The 22,808-nt window shown below is 40.1% G+C and overlaps 1 protein-coding gene across 2 annotated transcripts in view; it reads right to left on the bottom strand.

Annotated features, from left to right (window-relative positions):
* sox6 (SRY-box transcription factor 6) overlaps nucleotides 1–22,808 on the bottom strand; it is a 140,546-nt gene that overhangs the window by 25,644 nt on the left and 92,094 nt on the right. For both annotated transcript variants that reach the window (XM_088412810.1, XM_088412811.1), the window contains 5 exons: nucleotides 16,803–16,923; nucleotides 12,498–12,577; nucleotides 3,011–3,160; nucleotides 1,188–1,368; nucleotides 876–1,063 (listed from right to left, as the gene is read on the bottom strand). In XM_088412810.1, coding sequence (XP_088268936.1) covers nucleotides 876–1,063; nucleotides 1,188–1,368; nucleotides 3,011–3,160; nucleotides 12,498–12,577; nucleotides 16,803–16,923 — 720 coding nt within the window. The remainder of the gene's footprint in view (nucleotides 1–875; nucleotides 1,064–1,187; nucleotides 1,369–3,010; nucleotides 3,161–12,497; nucleotides 12,578–16,802; nucleotides 16,924–22,808) is intronic.

Below are 22,808 nucleotides of genomic sequence, written 5' to 3'. Positions count from 1 at the left end.
CACAGTAAGAGCAGACAGTGACAGAATTGGTGATTAAAAAAGGACAAGTTGGCACACCAGTTTTTTTTTAGGTCTGTCCTTAACTATAGGCCACATCAGTATTCTAGAATGAAATAAATGGAAAACTGTTAATCTATGAATAAAAAAAAGACTTGTGTAAAATATATATAGGACCTGAATGGTATATTTTCTTTTAGGCCCATGCAGACTGTGATAATCAGTGAGATAAAATTTGGATAACCGCTTAATTAAAAATACAGGTAATTAATAGAATTACTCATATTTTGGTTACTTTACACTTATAACAACCAAGACATGAATTATAGGCAGAACATTTGATTGTCTTATAATCAATTGTTTGATAGTTTTCCTGAAACTTTACAACAAAAATCCACCAGTTATGCCAATTTTTTTGTTGCTATTTTGCAGAAAAATGTTTTACCATTTTTTTTTAATATATTTACATATGAAAAGAATGGGGAAAAAAACATTCTGCAATAAATGGCCTGATTATTACCAATATTAAAAGAGCTAATATTATCTAATCAGATCGTATGACCGATTTATGGTTCTAAAAAACATGACAAGAGAGTGTAAAGTAAGGAACTGGTTCATGAAGCATAATTACTTGACGCTGGGTCAGGCTGGCTGTGACATTTATAAGCTACGAGGGTTGATCCTTTCCAACGTTTTAGTTAGTGGCAGTGAAGAGATGTCGCCCGTAACTAAACCTTTGTTATTTATTGAAAATGTTGTATTTAGGGGCTCTTGTAAGTCTTTATACCAAGTAATCAAAACTAAAATAAGTTATGATTAAGATGTTATATTTTCTGAAGCTGTATTTGACAATAAGCTGTGTAAATGGTAGGGCTTACCTTGTCAACCCTGCAGTTGTTGAGGCCGACTGAGGTCAGGGCAGACAGCTTTGCCTCCATGCCCTGCTGGTGGTGTTGCAGCTGTTCCCGCTGGATCTGCTCCCTCATTTTACGAGCTTCCTGGATGGCCTTCATCACTGTGTCCTGGTCCCCGAACAGTGCCGTGGAGTTGAGGCTTGACAAGATGTCTACACATACAAAAGGAATAAGTCAGTGCTGTCCAAAAGTTTGTTGTCCTTTTGGGAAAGACACGCCAAGACTATTAGTTTCGAATCCGACACAAGAGTGAGGGTCCATTTTTTGAGGTCTCACCTAACGAGGAGCCGCGGCCCAGGCCTCCTCCGAGTGGACTGGAGATACCGCCCTTGTTAGCAAAACTGTTTGGGTTGCCTTTGCAGCCGGGGAACATGTTTTGCGTTGGAGAAGTTGGCGACTTGACCATGTCTGTGGTCTTCGGCCGAGCTGAAAGGTTGAGCGGTTGTGTTCCTTCCTCCTACAGTAGAGGAGATAGAAAAAAACATTATAGGGGACGCATGAATGCCCCCAACCCAATTACGACTTATTCTGCTTGTTCTGGAGTAAGAACACCATTGTAGCGAAATGCGATTCATCCTTCTCCTTTCCTCATAGTCTTCCCTTTTGCCGAGCAGTGCCACTGTGATCATCCTCACAGTTGCTCAGAGCCTTTGTTCACACTAATTAAAGCAGATTCTGACTGTCTGTACATCTTCATCTGTTCTCCCTCGTCTGGCTGTGCACTCTGGTTGCGAGAATAAATAATGACCAGATAACGCTGCTGACAGTGATCAAAGACAGCTGTTCCATTCATCACTCCGACTCACATTATCTACTTAATTAGCTCGTTTTCTCTTTTCATTCATTGTTTGCGCATCCGCGCTTTTATATACATCGATATGTTCTCCCCAAAAATCTAGAATGACAAATAGCAAATGTCTATAGCTTTTATCAGCAGTCAGAGGAGCAATTCTTTTTGATGATGTACAAGCTCGAACTGTTAAGGAAGCGGCAGCCACCTGCAGTATAGAACCAGTCAAAAGTTTAGAAACATCTATAAGTTTACTAAAGCTATTAACTCTTGATAATGCACAGCTTTAATTTGAAATTAATTCCAGTCATAAAGCCTCATCCGCATCATAAGCTTACTGAGAAACTATCAAGATGTGCAAAGCATGTCTACAAAAAAAAAAATACTGGATGGTGCTGGCCATAATCTACAGTAAACGACCGTGTGCATCAATACGCAATATTTTAGTGTATATGAAGACATGTTGCTGTTGGCAGCCTTATTTAAAGCCCAAGTGCCTCCTTGTCCAAACATATGGCTCAACGTGTGCTGCCCCAAGGCCTTGTTATTGCTGTGCCAATAACAGTTTGTCATGCAGTGAAGCTGAAAGCACACAAACAAAACTAAAAGCAATCTTTTTCCACTGTGGCTACAGATGGCGGCTTGCCACTATATATTTGATTTCCATTTGTATTTTTTTATTTTATTTTTTTTTAATAATTGCTCTGCCTGAAGTTTTTTTTTGTCTGATTTCATTCAACAGTAAGTGAAGCGTGTCTGATGTTATGTTTACGACGCGGCATCCGCGATCAAAAGTCAGTTGCTACGTGTACTTGAGCCAAACTTCGATCGCTGTCCTGCTATTCCAATTCCAAGACATGATTTATGTTCTTTCTCCATTGTGATATTATTCAGCTGAGCCACTCCAAGTGGCCGTGTGTTTCTGATTAGTGCGGTGAATGGGGATGATGTACTGAATATGGCCTTTCCTCTCCACGGAGGTCTTGTGGAATGGTGCCATACAGCAGCAGAAAATACAGCTGGCCTTTGATTTGTTTAGAGGGCAAAAGAAAACCAAAAGGAAAAAAAATAGCCATTAGACGTTGTGATCTGTTTTCCAGTATGTTGTAATCCCATTGTGGTGTTAGCTATAAAATCGTGTTTAGTGGGTGGAGCTATACATATGAAATCCACAGATTGATGAAGCGTTAGAAGCCGCTGTAACACTGCACAGCATTGTAACAGCAGTACAGTTACTAATTTATTAGAGCAACGACAAGTTGGGTCAAGTACTACTCAAGGCCTGGGCTGCAAGAGTTGAGGGCTGTACCTTGACTTGAGTGATAGGACTGGAGGAACTCTTGTCATTCTTCAGAGAGGAGGGGGAAATGGGCCCACTGGCATTGAGGGGCTGCGGTAGTGGAGGCATCTTGGCTCCAGGAGAGACCTGCATGCTGGCAAGTTGGGCGGCGTACAGTTGCTGTAGAAAGCCACAAGATGTTAACATCCAGATACAGCCAACATTGAAACTTTTATATTCTGTCTTTTTCCTCTCCCGAGCTTCAGTGTCTCCCTTCATCTCTCTCTCTCTCTTTTAGCGTCTTTCCTCTCTTTCCATGAGGCTGGCAGAGAACCTCCATCAAAGGTCTTAACTGTGTTTCAAAGGCGGGACCCAGCGAGAGACAGCAGTCTTGAAAACCGCACTGTGATGGCTCATATTCAGAATACTTGGAGCCCCTATTTTCCACTTATCACACAGAAAAGTTTGCAGTGCGATGCAAGGGTGCTAGTAAAGATCTCTCATCGCTCTAAATCAGCCATATATATATATATATATATATATATATATATATATATATATATATATATATATATATATATATATATATATATATATATATATATATATATATATATATATATATATATATATATATATATAACAGCCTCCAATTGACATTTCTGGCATGATATTTAATCCCATGCAACCATGTGAGACTGCCCCATTAAACAATACTTGAAACCCGAAAGCTTCCATGGAATTGCCATCATAGATTAAGTGAAACACAAGCATTATGAAGGCTTAGAAACCCGATGTTATTTTCCTTGGCATTCGGTCTGTTCAACATGCAAGTGTTAGTGACATTACCACACAAGAGGGCGGTTCAAGTGACTGGCCAAAGATTTAACAACTCTTCAGCCCATTTTATATTGTAAAGCATCATTTTACAACCCAGCTTAGACTGTTGGGCGGTTAAATATTTTGGGGGATAATGAGTTTAATATCTTCACATTAAGTTGTGTCATTATTTTTTTTTCATACAATATGGTGTTTGTACTTGTGGATTTAAGCAGACATAAATAGCAGAGAAATCAGTCCACTTTGCATCCATTAAGTGTTGAAGTTAGCGTTTGTGCTCTGCGGTAAATTGTGAAAGGTCTAGCAAATAGAACTAATAAGAAACAGTATCACTGGATGTAGCTTTTCACTTTCCTTCTTGAGACACAATGCACTCTTTAAGTCCTACATGTCTACCATCCCCAGACAAGGTAAGTCTTATGTTTTGTTAGTCTGAAGGCACTGTCTCGGGGGAATCCAATTTCTTTTCCTCCGGCCAATCAGCAACCTATGTGTCATTTCCTGATTCTTTTGGCTGTGTACAGACTGCATTTGTGTGATCGAAGACCAAGAGATAGTGACCAAACCGGGACCAAGAGCTCTATATGTCCATGTACGTATCTACTGATATTAAAGCTCATGTATGTTGTAAGGGCCGTTATCTGGGGCACATGGGCATCAGTACAAATGACCAATTCTTCCACTGATGCGAGGATAACAAGAGCGCATGGCAAGCGGAAATGACAAAGTCATTATGTTTCCTAAATGATAGCAGTGACCCCACCTCCCTTTACAATCCGCCTTATGCCTTTTTTAACTCTGGTTTTTCTCTCTAGGCTCACCTTAGTTAATGCCAATGGTAAAGCTGTTCCATTAAAAAGATGAGTGCTAACAACATTCGGGGTAACCCGTCACTCCCTTTAGGCTACATAAAAGAACCAAGAATGAAATCTGTTCGACAGATGTTTGCTAACAGACCTGTCCACAGGCATGCCCCTGACCTTGAGTGGGAAGAACTTTATTGTCCCGGAAAAGAGCATAATTAGACCCTGCCACAAATTAGACGCTGTTGGGATGGACGTCGTCAGTGCTGATTAGCAGGTCAGTGCCACGGGGTGATAAGCAGTGCTTGCCCCCTTAACCAGGAACAGTCCCAACAACCACAGAACAATAAATAGAATCAAGACCTAGGAAAAAGAGTGCTGGCCTGCTATTCATTGCTCAAGGACATAAACGGTACATTGTAGAGGTTTTTGTCAGCATTAGAGTTTGATGAATGATTATTAGTATTGAGAGCCATTAAGGACAGAGCAAATTTTGCCAGTGTTATGGCCAGTGTGACAGTGACGTGATGCCTCCTCGGCAAGGCTATTCTTGTAAAGCAAAAGAAATCTGCCTACTGAGTGCACCCCAACCCTTATGCCTATATATGTTTTAATAGTTCTTGGTAATGCCATTTCAGTTCAGGGTAAAAAAAATAAATTAATAAATAAAAATGCTGAAAGTGTTGAGCCAATTCACTCGGGTTATTTGAGGACAAGGTGAAAATCTGAGTGAATTTCAGAACCGTTCCATTAGAGGATACAAGCATTTAGTATATTGCCATAAAAAATATATTATGTTGCATATCAAATTTTGCCACCTATTACAAAGGGGTTACTGTTAGGGTTTTGTTTACAGTCCTCTTTAGTACTTGGTCTTGCCAGTTTTAAAAATGTTGTTTCTCACAAGCCAACCTCATGAATTAAATCTAAAGTCATCCTTTCAATCATCCTAGTCCCTCTCCCAATCAAGCAGAACCGATCTGAGAGAGCATGGATTTAAAGTGAATGTGGCGTGCCCAAGGTCAGCCATTTAGCCCGTGCTAATTAAAAACAAGCCTTCAAGTTGCAGCAGAGGTTAAATAGGATGTGCACTTTTCTTTGCTGCCTCTGACATTAAACTTAAATTACACTCTTTGCTGATGATGTTGGAAAAAACTAATGGTCAATAGACGGTCATAATTAAAACATGACATTTTGTTTATTTGGTCAAATATCAAAATGATTAACCACTCGAATCACACAAAGCTCTGAACTCTAGCCTGCGACTGTTGCACGTCCCAGTAGAGACAAACGCCATGAAAGATTAAAAAAAAAAAACAGTGGAAAAGCAAATGAGCCAGTTGTTTTGCTTTAAGAAAATAGTGGCTCAGTGTGGCAATAGTGTGTGTTGGAAAACACCGTGGCAGATATTTGTCAGGTTTGCCCATGCCAGTGATGATGTTAAATTTTGTAACCACGGCCTCCTGTAATACCTTGAAAATAAAACACAAACACATTGCCTTGAAACCATAACAATTGCTCATACCGATTAACTTTGACGGCATTTATTACGCCATTTGCATTATCCAGTGCCCGCCATCCTATCATAATTACACACTGCCTCCCTTGTGTTTGTGTATGTGTGTGTGCGAAAGTCTCATTCACCTCTGCCTGGCCTGGACGTCAAGCACTGGGCTGGATATGAGCGCATTAACTGTGCTTCAGTGCACCTCACCATTTAAAAGGCAGAACAGCGCCAGCCCTGTTTGCCACAAGGCTTGTACAGGCTCATTGCCCAGGGCAAGCAGGCAGGCTGACCCAGCCTAGGCCCAGATGTCGAGAGTGGAAGAAGGCGTCCTGGTGCACTGTGCCGATGCTTTCCAGTATGGCTCAACATCTGTCTCATCTGCTGGCACCCAACCTGCTCCTCTCCATCCCCCTCATCTTGCTTGCGTTTGTAGCTTTTTTTTTTTTTTTTTTTTTGCATCTACAGTATACGCTGCTTCTGTGACCAATTGTCATTAATCTGTTCTAGCCCCGCTCTTAAAACCAATGTTTTATGTTTGTATTTTTATAAAAAGGATATTATCACCTCAAAAAACAGAGTTTGCTGGCCATGATTTAATGCGGCAGTTGAATTAATTATGCTGCCTCTTCCGGTGTGCCTGCCTTACCGTTTGTGTTAAAACATCCATTGCTTATTCACTATTAGCCATTTTAGAGCATGTTGAGATGTTCAAGACCCACAGGAAATTGTGGTTAATGCTGATACAGACCAAATCTACAAAATGAAAGAAAACGTGCTCTCCTTTCAACGAGAAAAAATCTGTATTTTGTTTGTTCATATATAAATAGAATTATACAAACAAACTGCTCTGATCTCATATCTTCAATGGTCCATGGCTGCCATCTACTGGTGGTAGTGCATCAGTAAAGTTGTTTAGAGTAGAGCAGTATCAGACCCTTCCCCACCCAAATATACCACCGTATACTCGTCAATGGCAATAAAGGAGATTTAAAACATTTTAAAACAGTGACTATCAATGCTAAACGTAAGCACATCAATGTTCTTTATAGTATATGTTAGCATCAAGCTAATGGCCCCCTCTCGAGGCATATCATATGGTTGTTTTAAATATACATGTTTATGTTTGGTAGTAAAGTTCAACTTGGAGTAGTAGCACGCTCCGGCTTTCACGCCAAAGTAAAAAAAATAAAAAATAAAAAATTCATCTAAACCGACTCGTCTCTCAAGGCACCACCTTACATTTGAAGGCCGGGCTCTCCGGGGTTCAGGCCCCAGAGCAAGCCTTCCAATTCTGTGCTGCTCACAGCATTATCCACTCTATCAGTCCATCTGTCTCTGTTCACCACAGCCTCCATCCAGCTGCTCACCTAGCCACCCTATTAGCCAGCCCTCCATACGCAACTAGCATTGCTGCACTACTCGGGGTTACCTTCAAAGACTGGCCTCCTCTGCTCATAAACAGGGAAACAGCTGCTCGCTACAGTATGTCACTTCACTATGTCCTGCCCTCCTCTCTTCCCATCTCTCTTTCAAAGTCAAAAGTGCCTCACTTGTTAATGATGGAATCTATTTCCTCACATCTGCACTACACAGGCATTTACAGTCAAACAAAAGATTTTTTTTTTTCTTCACTCCCACTTTCGTCCTGTTTGTCCCCGGACTGCGGTACACTGTTTCTTATCACCCGATCATCGAAAGCAATAAGAACTCCTTCAGATGTACTGTATCGGTCTGTGTGAGATCTGCTTGTGGCTGAGCATGTGGGCTGCTTTTAATCTCTTGCAGTGGGAGCCCATGTGTAAGGCTAATGCGGATGTTTTACCAGTGGCCTGGATGCAAAAAAAGTGTGATATTAGTGTAAAAAGCAGAAACAAGTGGAAAAAAGAAATTGAAGTCATAGCAATTTTTTTTATCTAAATTTCAGGGTTGACCTGATCATATTTTAATTTGTTTGAAAGACAACTGAAAGATTTTCAAAAGTAATCTAATTTGATTTTTTTTAACTTTGATATACAAATGTTTTTGAAGGTTCTCTTCCCATGTACTTTTTTAACAAATGCAATCGATACATTATTCTGTATTACAATGATCCATTTCATATTTTTCAAACATTATTTTGGTATTATAGAGTTTTGAGTCTTACATTAAAATAAAAATAAATGAACCATGAATGAAAATGAAAGAAGGTTTTTAATCTACTAATAATGAGCATTATTAACTTATTAAACACTGAGTTGCAGTCTTTTAAGTGTTCACTATGACAACTTCACAAAATGATGCTTTATTGCTGCACCTTTTCATTTTTCATAAAACAAAGGCATGTTAACATTTGGGCTACAACCTTGGACCTATCTAGCCAATAAAATAAATAGATGTTTACTGCAAAATTGAGCCTACGATATTGATCAAATTTGACCCTATTTTTTCCTAAATTGTGGCCTTTTCGATTTGAAAAATGTAATTAATCATTTCATCCTAATTAAAAGAACGGTTGCACTAGACTTATAGCGATATAAGAAAAAAGTATACAGGATACTTTTATTTAAAATCGATAAGATCTGAATGCACTGCCTTCTTCCCACTTAATGCGTTGCCACGGTATCAAATCATGACTTAGTATGAGAAAAAAATGTAAGGATGATTCTTATTGCCTTTGTTTAGACATTATGAATTAGCCACATATTAATTAATGTCCCAACGAGTTAAGACTTGCGGGATTAGGAAATTTCCTATTTCCTTGTTTCACTCACTCAGCTGAATATAGTGGATGTCAGGACACATTGTGGTGCAATCTAAGCACAATTTCCTCTGTTAGGTGAAAGGTGTCACTTGCAATCAGGCAAGGACAGGCAGAGACGCAGCCATTGTTTCCTGCTGATCCCGGGCCTCATCGCCGCACTGTGCGGGCACTAATGAAGAGGGGCACGTCGCGCTGGGATAGTTTACCAGCCTTCTCTCCTGCGAGTTGAGGACGCGAGCCAATCTGTCAGGAACACATTGAGTGAAATTGCCCTGTGGTATAACCGTGCGCGCTGACAAGCCACTTGCAGACTGCCAGCCAGCACAGTGAGGCGACCACCCTGTATTGACAAGCAAATTACAGTCTCGGGCAGTCAAACACATCCGGCAAGATTCATTTACATCCATCGGCTCCGAGGCTTTGTTACCTTGTTGGGGTTTCTTCTCTGCGAGGGTTGGATTCCGCAATGTTATGACAGGGGAGAATTTGATGGGCTTACATGTGCAACATTATGACTGACGGAGCGGCCGGCCTCCCTGGCTGAATCCCATTACCTCGGCAGCATTGTGACAATTAATTCATCCAATGAGATTTTTTTTTTTTTGTTATTGTTTTACGGTTCGTATGTTGAATAATCTAGCCAGAGTAAATTGGTGAACATAACACCTTGCTATGCAGATGACAAGTATGTGTGATTGTGCCACAAAATGTAAATGAGGAAGATTTTTACTCTGAGATATTTTCATTACAAGCTCTATGATCCCCCCCCCCAAGAGAGATGCGTGCATTTAGGCCAGTGTTGTAGATTTAATAAATGACACATTCAAAAGAAAACTAAACTAATCCACAAATAGAGAACGTTTTCACTTTACTACGGTGCCTTGATTTTTAAAATGCAACTTTCACAACAGTTTTGGAGTTGTAAGCTTAACACCAGCCACAGTACTGCGTTCATATCTAAAATGTTTGTTCTTGAGTCAAGGCAAAACTTTGCCGATCCATGACTTCTATGTTCGGACACTTGTAGGGCAACCCTTCAAATATGTCTTAAAATTGATTATTCTATCAATTATTCCATCAATTAAATGAATAACCAGATTGTTTTTTCCAGAATCAACTGTATTACAAAACTAATTTGCTCCCTTTACTGCTTATCAACCAATTATTGTTATTTATTTGGTATTATTTAGTGATTACAAAAGCGACTAAAGATCAGTTAACACATAACACAAGAGATAATAAAGTTATACTCACCAACCTTTTTAAAACGGATTCAGGTATCACTGCAGTTATTGTTTTCTGAAGTAAAAGCAGATATTTGCATTTGTTTTGATAAAACAAAAGAAACTGTGTCTGTTGTCATGAACGACGACAACAATTAAGGAATAATTACTATTGAGAGGCTCCCAACGTGTTTGGAGGATTTTCATTTTAAAAATGTCTCCAAACGATTTTGCGATGCTTAACATGGATGTCAATTAATTTGATAATTTAGTTGTCGATCAATCGATTAATTTTAACAGCTAGAATAAGTTGTCTCTCGGGGCACCACAGGCAACACCTTGATGTACTAAATCTGTCTTCTAAAGAGAGGATACCTCTGTACTTTTTCATTCTGAACAAATAATTTAGTATTATTAAGGCAAGACACAAGCGCACGTTTTAATTCTAGTTATCTCATTGTGTTCCTAGAAGAAGTCATGGCAGTCACGTGGTTTGTCGGTCCCAGCCGTGTCGCAAAGGGCATGTTTGATTTGCCTTGCTGTTTTAAGGGGAGTCTCGGTCCAGGGTAAATAACAGAAAGCATGCCAAATATATGACAGAGTGACTGAATTCAATTAATGGGAAACGCACCTCTTTTTTGTTTACAATGTTCACCAGAGGTCAACCAAGTCACGGTCGTGGGGGCGGCGGTTTAGCCCATTCCCAGGGTTAGATACATAGTCACAATTAATGACTCGAGGCCTGTATCCCCCTCTTCACTCCAACCTTCAGATATATGACTGTCTCTTTTGACCTCACACAACGTTATAAATAGACAAGAACATGCCTGTTTGAACCACCCATCCTTTTCAATCGGCCCACAATACACATGTTTAAGACTAAACCATTACCATACTTGCAAGGCATACGTTCACTTGGGGCCTTCAAACGCAAGAGACGCGCGGTCAACACCTTACATGCCTCTGATAGTGCTTCTCATGGGTGCATAATCACACAGGGCTCTTCAGAGCCAGCTGCGATAACTGTTAGAACTTGCCAAGGCTCGTTAACACTGACAGTGGTTGTCTACCAAGGACAAAAGTCACATATATCAATGTGCAAAGAGCACACCACCACTGTCATCGGCTTTCGTTTAATCCTGACATGCATCTCCCACACTGTTGCATGTGATGCTTTTCACAACTTTTGACTGTTGTAGCTAAACCTGCTGTCAGTATCTAGATAAACACATCCAACGAGATCAAAATAAAATAAGGCTCGGCATATTGTTTTGCAGTTTTCGGTATTTAGAATTGATCTTTCCAAAAATTATGTCACCCAGTAACCCAGAGATCAAAATAGGAGTCATCACAACTCCTCAGTAATATTATTAGAAATTCTTCACAGAGGATAAAGAATTTATGACTGAGTACTGTAGCATTGTCTGGCTACATTTATTGCTGCTCCGCTACATGCTACCGGTTTGCCTGTGTTTATCGTATTTTTTTCATTGTTTCATTATTAACTTTAAGCAAGTAGAGTAAAGGCTTTTTTTTAAATACAATATACAAAATGTATTCTATTAATTGGTTTGACATCAAATTTCAACAGTTACAGTTAAATATTGAAAGCCTTTTTTGGTTGCTCAAAAAAAGCCATGCCAGGTCGCTCATATCTCAAGGCAGCATTGTATTATTGTGCTTCTTCTGTTTGAAAATGACCAGGTACATATTCATTGGAATCCTAATTACTTGGGCACAAAGCTTATGCAGTGAGGAGCTCCGCTGGCAGTTGTATTTGTCATTGAATGTGAAGGAAAGAACCGAGATAATCATCTATATTAAACATTATGGCCTCAGGTTAGGCCCTGACCTGGGTTCAGCTATTTTTTTTTTTTTTTAAATACTGTGTGAGAAACATCCTGGAGCAGTCTATAGGGCGTGGAGCCTTTCCCAACATTTTCTTTGCACACACAACCCGATATGACTGCTCACATTTTTGTTCCTATCTTCTTTTGTTTCCCCCACACAGATACGAGAAGCTGATAAAAGAACTATGTCGGTGGGTTTGCAAGATAAAAAGCAATAAGAACGATTCTTTGCTCACACTGTCAATTGCCCTCTGATACATTTACTGGTGGGCCATCAACGCAACCAAAGTGATTCTCATTCCCTCTGATAACTATTATCTTCATACCTCCTCTTGTGGAAAGGCCAGAGAGGATAAAGCCTCTATAAAACGGGATGAATTACATATGTAATATGATGAGCATGTGTGTGCGAGGGCCGGATGGGGGTGAGGGCTCCAGGATTATTTAGTGAGCACCGCGCGGCTCATTACTTAGCGCACAGCTGCTTAGCCCATCCTTTCTGCCCAAGGTTTGGCGCGTGTCCCTAGCATTCGTTGCCATAGAAGCGCGCGTACCTGCAGCTGGAGCGGGCTGAGTCCCGATGCTGCCGCAGCTGCCATTGTGGAGGGAATGAACTGCACGGGATAGTTATCACCTGTCAGGGAGAGACAACAATGTGTACAGGTTGAGACAATGAGCCGGCCCACAGCGCGCAGACGAGTGCCAACACGGATCCCGAGTCCCGCAGTGCGTTATTGTGGCACGCCGCGGCTATCCCTCAGCTTCAAGTCCAAACATCTGCATTAACAAAAGGTTCAACTGGTTTGACTGGAGCAGGATTATGTGGGAACCTCACACGCCGTTTTGCTCTCTTCTGAGGAACTCCGGAGGCTTGTGTGTGCTTGCTGAGTTCAGAAGTACAATTAAGGAGCTCTTGGATATTCAATTAGCAGTTATGCAATCGGGCCAGCATACCCTCTCGGGCAATTTGTACAGCTTCGGACTTGTCGGGCTATTGTTCAAAGCGATATTGTTTCTGACAGGGAGCAGAATGTGTTTGTATGAGGGAACTGGTTAGAACAAGAGTGCCGGCAAAATAACAAGATTAAAACAAGTCTTTAACAAGCTGCAGTAAGTCTGATAGTCACAGCAGTTTATGGAGAGAACGGTTTTAAAGCGTGACACTCCCGGATTTACATGCAATGTTTTGATTTACAGCAATGTCTTTTTTGACTTGTCCTGATTACATTTTGAACAGCTGGATTGTTCATGTAAAATATCTTTCTACTAACTGCAACCAGTCAAACTGACTGCATTATCTGGAATTGGGATTGAACATAACTCAGTTTTAATCCTGATTTGGTTATTTGACTTTATTTTGTAAAATTTGACTTTCTTAACACAAAGACCAAATATAGTCTTTTTAGACACTTCAGTTGCAAATAGGTATACAAATGTGTCCATTATATTCATTCACAACTGAATCGTGACTATCTAAAGCTCCAGTACCTAGGTCATTTTGACCTTTGTCCTGTTCCATATAGAAGTATCTTTAACATCATTTGGCCAAGATCAAACTTTTGAATTTTCTGTATTTGGGGCATGTGCATCTTTTGAATTGACTTTTGAATTGACTTAAGGACATCAAAACTGCAACTAAAAATTTTCTTTAAAACTGATTCTGTCAATTTTGTCGATGAATCAGATTTTAGATTGTCATTTCTTTATTAAAATTACAGAGGTCAGCATTTTATATTGACACGGATTAATGATGATTTGGGTCGTGGTTTTGGAAAATTGCCCAAAATGTTGAGTTGGGTCATTTTAAATAAAAAAAAGTATCTAAACTATTCATCAATTATCAAAAATAACTTGATTGGTTGTTAAATAATCATTTAATTATTGCACCTCTAAAAAATAAAAATATAAAAAAAAAAGAAAAAAAGAGTTGGATGTGTGAAATATTCTTTATGACTGGGCAAGTGTGAATTTGATATTTTTGCAAAATGTGACATGAGATGTTGAGGGCTTGCCATACAAGCCGCCGCGTTAACTTTGCCAGAATAAACCAAAGAGATGGAGCGGCACAGGGTTTGTAGCATGAGTGCGTCTGTGCAAGTGGGGAGGGGGAGTTTCTGTGCAAGTTGGGAGGGGGAGTTTGGGGAGTTGGCCTTCGCTCAGACCCCACTTCTTCTTGTCACTTCTCCTCACAAACATATGGAGCCATTAGGCCACAGACAAGGTAAATGTATGTGCCTTCTCTTTCACTTTGCCCTGGCCCGCTTGCCTCACTTTGCAATCTTGTACAGCGCAGCACAATGTGATACGGGACATGGAAATTCAATCCCCATTTAGGAGCAAATAAAATCACACGGCAGTAGTGGTTTCAAATAGTGCTGGCTTGGAGGTGCGGGCTTGCGCTGTGGTTATTTCTTCACCTCCTTCATTTCGGTATCGCTTTCCCGCTTGTCTCTCTCTGCTGCCTGTGACGTAGATATTTGGGAATAATAAATGGCTGTGTGTCTTTAGATGTCATGTGAAACCTAGGGAGAGTCATGTCCTAAATGAGTGCTGGGGAGGGGTGATGTGGGTCTTGGCTGTCTTCAGCGTATAGGCACTTGGCTCCAGCGGAACGGGCATCGTGCCAGGTCGGTGTCATTGGTGAAAAGGTATTATGTTTTAAAACAGTTTTAACCACGGCTTGTTCTGTGTTGACCTGGTCACTGCATCATATGATTCTTATGAATAGAAAAGCCGCAGTCGCACAGTGGCCCAGTGCAGGGGAACTCAAATGCCGTACGAGGACCCCTTGGGCTTTGTGAATGCATTTCAGGTTTGTGCATGTGTCAGTGAACTGCAATTTGATGCTATGACAGAAACAGTACATTTTTCTTTTCAAAATAAGAGCAAATTTATTGTAACATAAATTAATTGTAACATGAAGCAACCTATCGTTATTGTTTTATATATAACATTAAAAAGTGTGACTATCCTGAATTTTTAGTCAAAATATCTCTAATGTTAATGACAAGTTAAAACGACTGAGCTACCTGGAATTGAAGATATCTGCGATGCACTTTTGCAACTTTTATTTAAGTTAAAACTTCATTAAAGATATTGGAAATGGACGTGTACAATATATGGTAACTGCTAATTGTGGACTGGACAGGAAGAATGTCAATAACCTAACATTTTTATGACAAAATGAACTCTGAGAACTTGATCGTTGCTTTGATTTCACTTCTGTTTCAATTTTTTGCCCAATTTTTCATGCTTGTGAGGAGAAAATTAAAAAAAAAAAAAAAGCAGTGGTTCCATCACGAAGCAACATGAGCGCTTTATGTAGGCTTGAATGCTTTGATATCTTGGTAAACAGTGTAGATGGTGTGGAAAGTCATATTTGTTTAAAAGATGAGTTGCTGCTTGAAAGGTTGTGCTTGTCTACCGTACAATAGCAGGCCATTGAGCACGGTTGGTGAATGGGCTGATGACTTACCACCATGGTGCCCGAGTGACTTTGTTGCCATGTGAGCACAACAGGGTTGGGGTCATAATCAGTGGTCCCCGTGAGCTGTCTCATAACGATAACATCAGATTAGTGTGCTCTAGTCTCGCAAGTAAATGCTTGGCCACTTCCGTGGAAGAAAAAGAGCGGGGCAGCATCCTGCATGCGCGGCAGGTGGGGGAGATAACATTGTCCTCCCTGGCTACATTGTGTGTATTATATTGGAGGTGGAGAAATAATAGATGTTTTGAAATACCTCTCCTGTAACAGTCATTTCCAGGCTATTTCTTCGTCAACTCCTGCATTATGCACCAAGCGTATACATGGCGACCTCTGACCACGATTCCCTAATAGCTTCTGTTATTTGAAATAAAACATTTCCAATGTCAAACCTATTGAAAAAAAAGACTCCTGTGCCTCAGGCAATTTGTTTAGGCTGTCATGGCTCCATAGTTTCAAAATAGCTGACATTTCATCTTGTGTTTTTATAGTTAATTCATTAACTGCACTTCCACACCTTTTTAATGTACTGCTGCTGCAAACCTGCTGACTTCCTTGAGTTTTCCTTTGCTGATTTCAGTCATCTTTCATGTTCTGCTTCGCTTTTACAAGACACAAGGGCTCGCTTTGTTCTGGCAATCACGTTTTTTATCAAGACGGGGCGGCAAAGTGCAGCGGTACAGTGGATGTCTCCCAACTGAGAGGGTGCAGGTTTGATCCCTCGACCATCCCGACCATGTCAATGTATCCTTGAGCAAGACGCTGAACCCACAGCTTCCCCTGTTGCTGTGTCTTCAGTAGGTAAATGACGGTGAATCAGTGTAAAGTGCTATCAGTACCTGAGGTAAAAAAGTGCTTTTAAGTGAAAGTCTATTTTCCAAGACCATACCAACTTTATTTAAAAATACTATTGGTTTTGTTAATTTATACATAGACTATTTTCCAAATTAAATGACTCATCATCAGAGCAAATTCACGAGGATGATCCCTACTTAGAGTTTAAAAAAAATATATGAATTTCCCCTTTTTTATAGTGGTGAAGGTAATTTACCTTTTGATGGTTTCTCATATCTGTTTCTTACATCACGTTGATGTATAGTTGTCAAATGTTTTTTTTTTATTACAAAAATACAGTAGTCGCATGCAACAGTAAAATGGTTCTTTTTCTCTCATTGGAAAACTCATCAGGCACAGCGAGCTGGCTCTGTCTCAGTGACCATATCTGTTATTTTGTGCTCTGAACCCAAATCTCAAGCAAACGTGTTTATTTCTTATTCAAAGGCAGTGCTAAAACTTCAAGATGTCAAAGAAAGAATGTGATCGTGTACCGGAGAAATCACAGAAGGGGATGAATGACTTAAGTTGCAAAGCATACCTGGCTTATAAGACATTCCCGGGGGGAAGAGAAAGCCTTGCTGGGCGGCGGCGGCTGCTGCCAGAGTGCGTTGGTCGTGTGGAAAAATGGGGATCATGAGCGGAGGCATGTGACCCTGGACCTGCTGAACAGATAGAGAGCGGAGATCAGAGAGAGGCCTAAGCGAAGGCATGGTACACAGAAACACAGATTACGTTCAGGGTGGGGGCAGGGGCTATCCAGATCACAGGTTTCTCTAACGCGTGCTGACAGGGGGCTCCATGGCAATGTCGGACCCTCGTGTCCTCGCGCAAAACCTGGCAGATCTACGCCTGCTCGCGCTCCAAACCGCTGTTTCGCTTGAAGACATCAAAGGCGGCACTTATTGTTCCAGCGCCAGAAAGTGGAAGTCACAGCATGACTGAAAGGCTCTTTATGACTTCTGCAGAGAAGTACTGCAAATGTTGTGTGAAGCTTCCACTAACTCCCTGACTTTTACAACAGATAGGACACTACACACCCCGCGCATGAAGTCATCTCTGCTGATGGGAGGGGGCGTATGCAGACAGACTTTGGACAGTCCTCTAGTGTCTTGTGACATGAATTGAAATTGTTCTGTGACCAAGCTCGTAGTTAAAAAGCTCAAAATATTTTGCTGTAGAAATGGGTTTGTCCCAACATTCCTCACCTAAAACAACAATGACATTTCGTGTATAATTCAATGAGGAGAAATTGCACTCTATAATATTGTATTTTATAAAACCACAGAACAATAATTAAATGTAGTGTTTTTAAGAAATTAAATTGTTTTTGACTCCCTCGGGTATGTATTTTTTTATTTTTTTATTGAAGATATTATGCATGTATTATTAACTGTTTTTCATTTATTGCGATAAGATTGCTAACAAGAGGCTCAGTGTATCACACCCTCAAACTAGCCCATGCCATATTGACTCAAAATGTATTTCCGCTAAATCAAATCAAATCATTGCATTGTAAAATGAAACATTCTAGAAATGTATCGCTCCATACAATTTGCTGTCAAATGTTTTTTTATTTAGAGATGCACAAACCGAGTGAGGACTGTTACACTGTCTTTCTATATATGTTGCTGCACTGTTTGCGTTCAGTGTCGTTACTTGAAGCGTTATAGCATTGCAAAACAGAACCTATTTTGTGTTTGCGTTAAAATAAAGACCTATGGGCTAAGTTAGTGCATTTGTGGTTGTTTCAAATGGAAAGTTTAATTCTCTTCCTCAACTGGGAGTAGCAATGAATAGCCTGCCAAAATGCTGCTTGTTGTATACTGTGTTAAATGCTACTATTCAACACACATAGGTCTGTGCTCACAAGTCAAAACTCTAAGTCACTCATATCTCAAGGTACAGTTATTTTACTGCAACATCCTTGTGCCTGTTTTTGTTTTTTTTTTTGCAGTGTCATAGTACACCTTCACCAGCCAGTCATTTGCTGGCTTCCCTTCCCTAAAGGGAAAATGAACACAACCTCCCCGCTTGTGTCAAGGGTGGGTGAGCGTGTGTGTGTGTGATGGAGGGTGTTGCAGCAGTGTCTAATCTTACTGACACTCCCCGCTTCAAGAGAATCTTTGACAGGGATCACCCATCTACTATAGGCCCGAGAGGGTTGAGCTAGCATCAGGCCAGGCAACCACAGGGGAACTTAGCTGGGAAATTGGGTTAATAAAGGTCACTCCCCCCCAAAAATAAACACTTTATACAACGTTTCACCATTTGACCCTGTTTAAAATCAAGCTGCAATAAAAAGGGGGGGGGGGGGGGGGGGGGGGGGGCAATTACTACTCCTGTATTGAGGCATGAAATCAGTCTGGTGAGCCCCACTTTTTCAGGTTGTAAATGCCTGAGAGTAAAGTGTCTACTTTCTTTCACACACATAAAATAATAAAAAAAACTCTGACACAACTAAAGGTGTCAAACAACACCAAAAGACCTAAACAAAAAGGTCCAGACAGCTCATTAAACAATTCTAGAAATATACTGTATGTAATAGCAATTCCGTACAACTGTGCTTCTACTGGGTAAAAACAAGACAGTGACAAATAATTGCTTTATAGGGACATGCTGCTCTGTACTACGAAGCTGAAAGGTTGAGCGATGGATTTTGGCTTCACTTGTATGGAACATATGGAAAAACACAGTAATTAATGTCATAACATAACTTGAGTCAGGCTAGGGTACACAGCTTTTCTGTGTGTGGCTGTTTGGACGGTAAAACCAGATGGGCACTGAAAATGTGAATTCATATGAGTGTGTCTCTGTGGTATTGCCTATACTTTTAGAAATTATTTTTTTCTTTTCTGTCTAATGTGATTTTTTTTTTTTGTTTTACAATTAAAAATCGATCATTATAATTGTACCGAAGCTTAAATTAAATTTACAATTCAGACAGTCAGAAATTAAATAATTACAGAATTTCAATCACACATAATTATCCCATCCCATAAATAATTACAACATACATAAACTAAAAATTAGCTCCTGTGCAAACAAAATAAAAAGTGATTTTTTTTTTTTTTTTCCATTTCTGTAATACTATGATTTCATTGATACAACTAATTAGTAGATGGAACCATTAATGAGGATAACCTGACATATTCTCCATCCCCCAACATTGACTATAAATGGTATTATTTATTTCAAGATATCAACTTTTATTACCTTTAGCATTTAAAAATATGACACAAAATATACTGGATTCAACCAGCCAAAACTGAGGATATAAATATGCATGTGTTAAGAAATAAATGCATCGAGTTTGAATGGACGTGATTTGCAGTAACGAGCTTCGCGCATTAAAGATTAATAAGCGGCAACTAACGTCAGAGTGAGGCGAATCAAATCATGAGGCGCTTCAAGGTGGGTACAAATAGTGGAGCTTAGCTGGGCTGTCAATTAAGCGCTCACATGTTGCAGGGACATTTCTAGTATAACTGTGAGTTGTATTTTAAGTAGACAACAAGAAAGAAAAAGTACCTTTCCACAAACAAAAAGTTGAAAGTGTGTCACTTGCAGAATAGGTAAATGATTTAAAAAAAAAAAAAACATTTTTGCCATGCGTCTGCAAGTGTGTGCAATTATTTCTTAAGTCTTCTTTTCATGTATTTATTGATCAAACACGAGCAATAAATTAAGTTATATTACAATTAACACGATCAGATTTCATCCATCCATCTTTCCATTTTCTATAGCCGCTTATCCTCAAAAGTGTTTTGTTCCTATACGTTAGACTCACGCTAATAACAAAGACAAATGAACCTTGAATTAATATTAAAGGCATTTTATGTACTTCAGAGTAGTTGAACCACTAACCTCTTCCTTTAATTTTTCACGGAATGAAAAAACAAAGATGTCAATGTGGACTGCAGTTCTTAAGCACTAATTCAACAATTACACTCCAGAAACAAAAGATACCAATTAGTAAAAAATTAACCTTTACTATTTGAAAATTGTTGATTTTAATTCAATGATGTCATGTTCAACCCTCATACCAAAGCTCGCTTGGATGTTGACGTATCGGCGCACGTCGATACAGCGAGGCATCGTGCTGCCATCGCTTCTTTGTCACCACATCGCTAACAACTGGATAATGTAATTTCACACCATCTGCCCCCGAGCTTCATTAAAGAACCATGAGTGGGCAATCTTATGAGGAACAGGTGCCATTGTTTGTCCCTCAAGACCCAGCGCTAAGGATCTGACTCGGAATACTTGAAGAGGAGCATCTGTAGTGATCAGTCAGACAGACTTGGCTGAGGCGCCGCGCTCTGCCAAGACGCGCTCCAGCAGAGGTTTTCCGCCTCCTCGCAGCATAGATCATCAATTCCGATGACCCGATGAAGTCTGTAACAGGCCAGCGCGCAAGCTGTTTGGCTTTGAGGGGAAGGTCTACTGAGCGTTTGATAAATAGAGCCCACTTGCGCTTGTAAGTCAAGGAAAAACATATTGAAACCTTCCGCAGTTGGGAGGTTGTTAAGTATACAGGGCGATTTATCGTCTTTTTGATTAGCGCATTCACGTTTGTCCGCAGGTTTTCAGTGCGATGACTGAACACCTAACATGAATCGAATCAATTTTCCCCATCGACATGAATTGAAATGCCATTCAGCAGAGATGCGATGAGACACGACTCCCACGAGACAAGATTTCTCACGAGATTGAGTCCACCAGAACGAGACAAAACGAGATTAAGGTGAAATTAAAATGTGTAAAATTAAATAATGTTCAATATAAATATTTAAATTTTCATTTTTTTTTAAATTGAGAAGAATGCAAGAAAATTAACGAGCGAGCGTATACGTGTATAAGCAGGAGAGGACTTATGTTACAGGCTCACTTTTCTTGCTGAGCTAGTTTGACAAAATGCACACAGCTTGTGCTAGCTGCGGTGGTTGCTGTAATTTTTTTTGCAGTGGCACTTTCTGTTATGCCAGTTTTTCACCATTTATTTCTTCAGCTGTAAAACCAAAATGTTGCCACACAAGTGATTAGAACTTAATGAGCATATCCTGTATTTCTCATCTTGGGGTACTTCTGTTGAGTATTTTGGTGTTTGTCAAATACCAAATACTATTTGGAGAACAATACACATTTTTTGTGATGAAAAACAACATAAACACAACAGACCAAATAACACGTTTCCACTTAATAATGAATGACTAAGTGATATTAGTATATTTTATTTGAATAATCATCATCTTTTTAACTTTAAACTGGGAAGTTTTGGACAACTTGTTCCCCATATTGTTTTTTTCAATGAGATGTGATGTCAGCGCCACAGAAGACACATTTGCCTCAGCCTGGTATGTTCAATAGTGATCAGTAGCAACTGCAGTCAGACTGTCCTTAAACTGCCTCTGGAAAGTAATCCGACTGCTCTCGGGGGCACTCGAGCGCTGCTAGCTAGCGGCTAATTTATGCTCAACGCCACGCTAAATGCTGGCAACAGGCGCTGTAAAATTAAATGTCAAGGCAATTAAGTTGTTTTTAGTGCTCCAAACTGGCGATTGAACTTCATTTCCGAACGCTGTATCGTTTCTATCTTTCGGGGAGTCGCGACTTTCTTTTGGATGGCAAGGTGAAAGAGAGGTTAGCACATCTGCCTCACAGATCAGAGTCCCGAGTTCAATTCCAGCTTGCTCTGGCCTTTCTGTGTGGAGTTTGCAAGATCTCCTCGTGCCCGTGTGGGATCTCTCTGGCACTCCGACTTCCTCCCACATTACAAAAACGTGCATGCTAGGTGTATTGGACACTCTAAATTGTCCCTAGTTGCGACTGAGTGTGCGAATGGTTGTTTGTCCCTGCGTGACCGGCAAATGGCTGGCAAAATGTTCAGGGTGTCCTCAGCCTACTGTCCGTGGACAGCTGGGATAAGTACCAGCAAGCCAGTGACCCTAGTGAGGATAAGCGACTATGGAAATGTATGGATAGATCTATTTTTATGCATTGGCTGGCCTTCTCAAAATGGTTGGCAAAGTGTTTTATTGTCATGCAATGCATTCTGCCGTGTATTCTATTGTAGCTACTTGTTACCCAAGTCCACCCAAAAAAGATCTTGTGGTTTAGAGGGGCAACAAACAGCATGCTGTTATAATCTCGCAAGTTCTTGTCGTACAAGGTCTCGTCCCATCAATCCATTCATATTTTTCAGCCACCAAAAATACCAGTTTGACTATGTGTATTTAACAATAAAAACAAAGCTATATTGTAGGTAAATAAAAAAAAGAACAAAAAGAAAACCGCTATTTCCATATAGTGTAATTAAGTAGAAGGTCAAACACACTATGGTTTTTTTTGGTGATGGTGTGCCTGTAAGTGTGAGTGTCTTCTCCATGCTTCTTGCAAGTGTTTTCATTTTACGTCTGACTGTTTGTCCCATGCAAAAAACTGCATTACCACTGCCTTTATTTGTGCTGTCTACACAGAGCTGCACAGCAATGGACTTCATGTTGAATCTCTGTTGATTTGTATGTTTTCTTGCATGTTTTTGCTC

This window comes from Hippichthys cyanospilos, chromosome 4 (assembly GCF_059441005.1).
Source record: "Hippichthys cyanospilos isolate Australia breed blue-spotted pipefish chromosome 4, RoL_Hcya_1.0, whole genome shotgun sequence".
In the NCBI taxonomy this organism is placed as follows: domain Eukaryota; kingdom Metazoa; phylum Chordata; class Actinopteri; order Syngnathiformes; family Syngnathidae; genus Hippichthys; species Hippichthys cyanospilos.
Note: the sequence above shows the minus strand (reverse complement) of the source record. Positions and strands in the feature narration are given on the sequence as shown.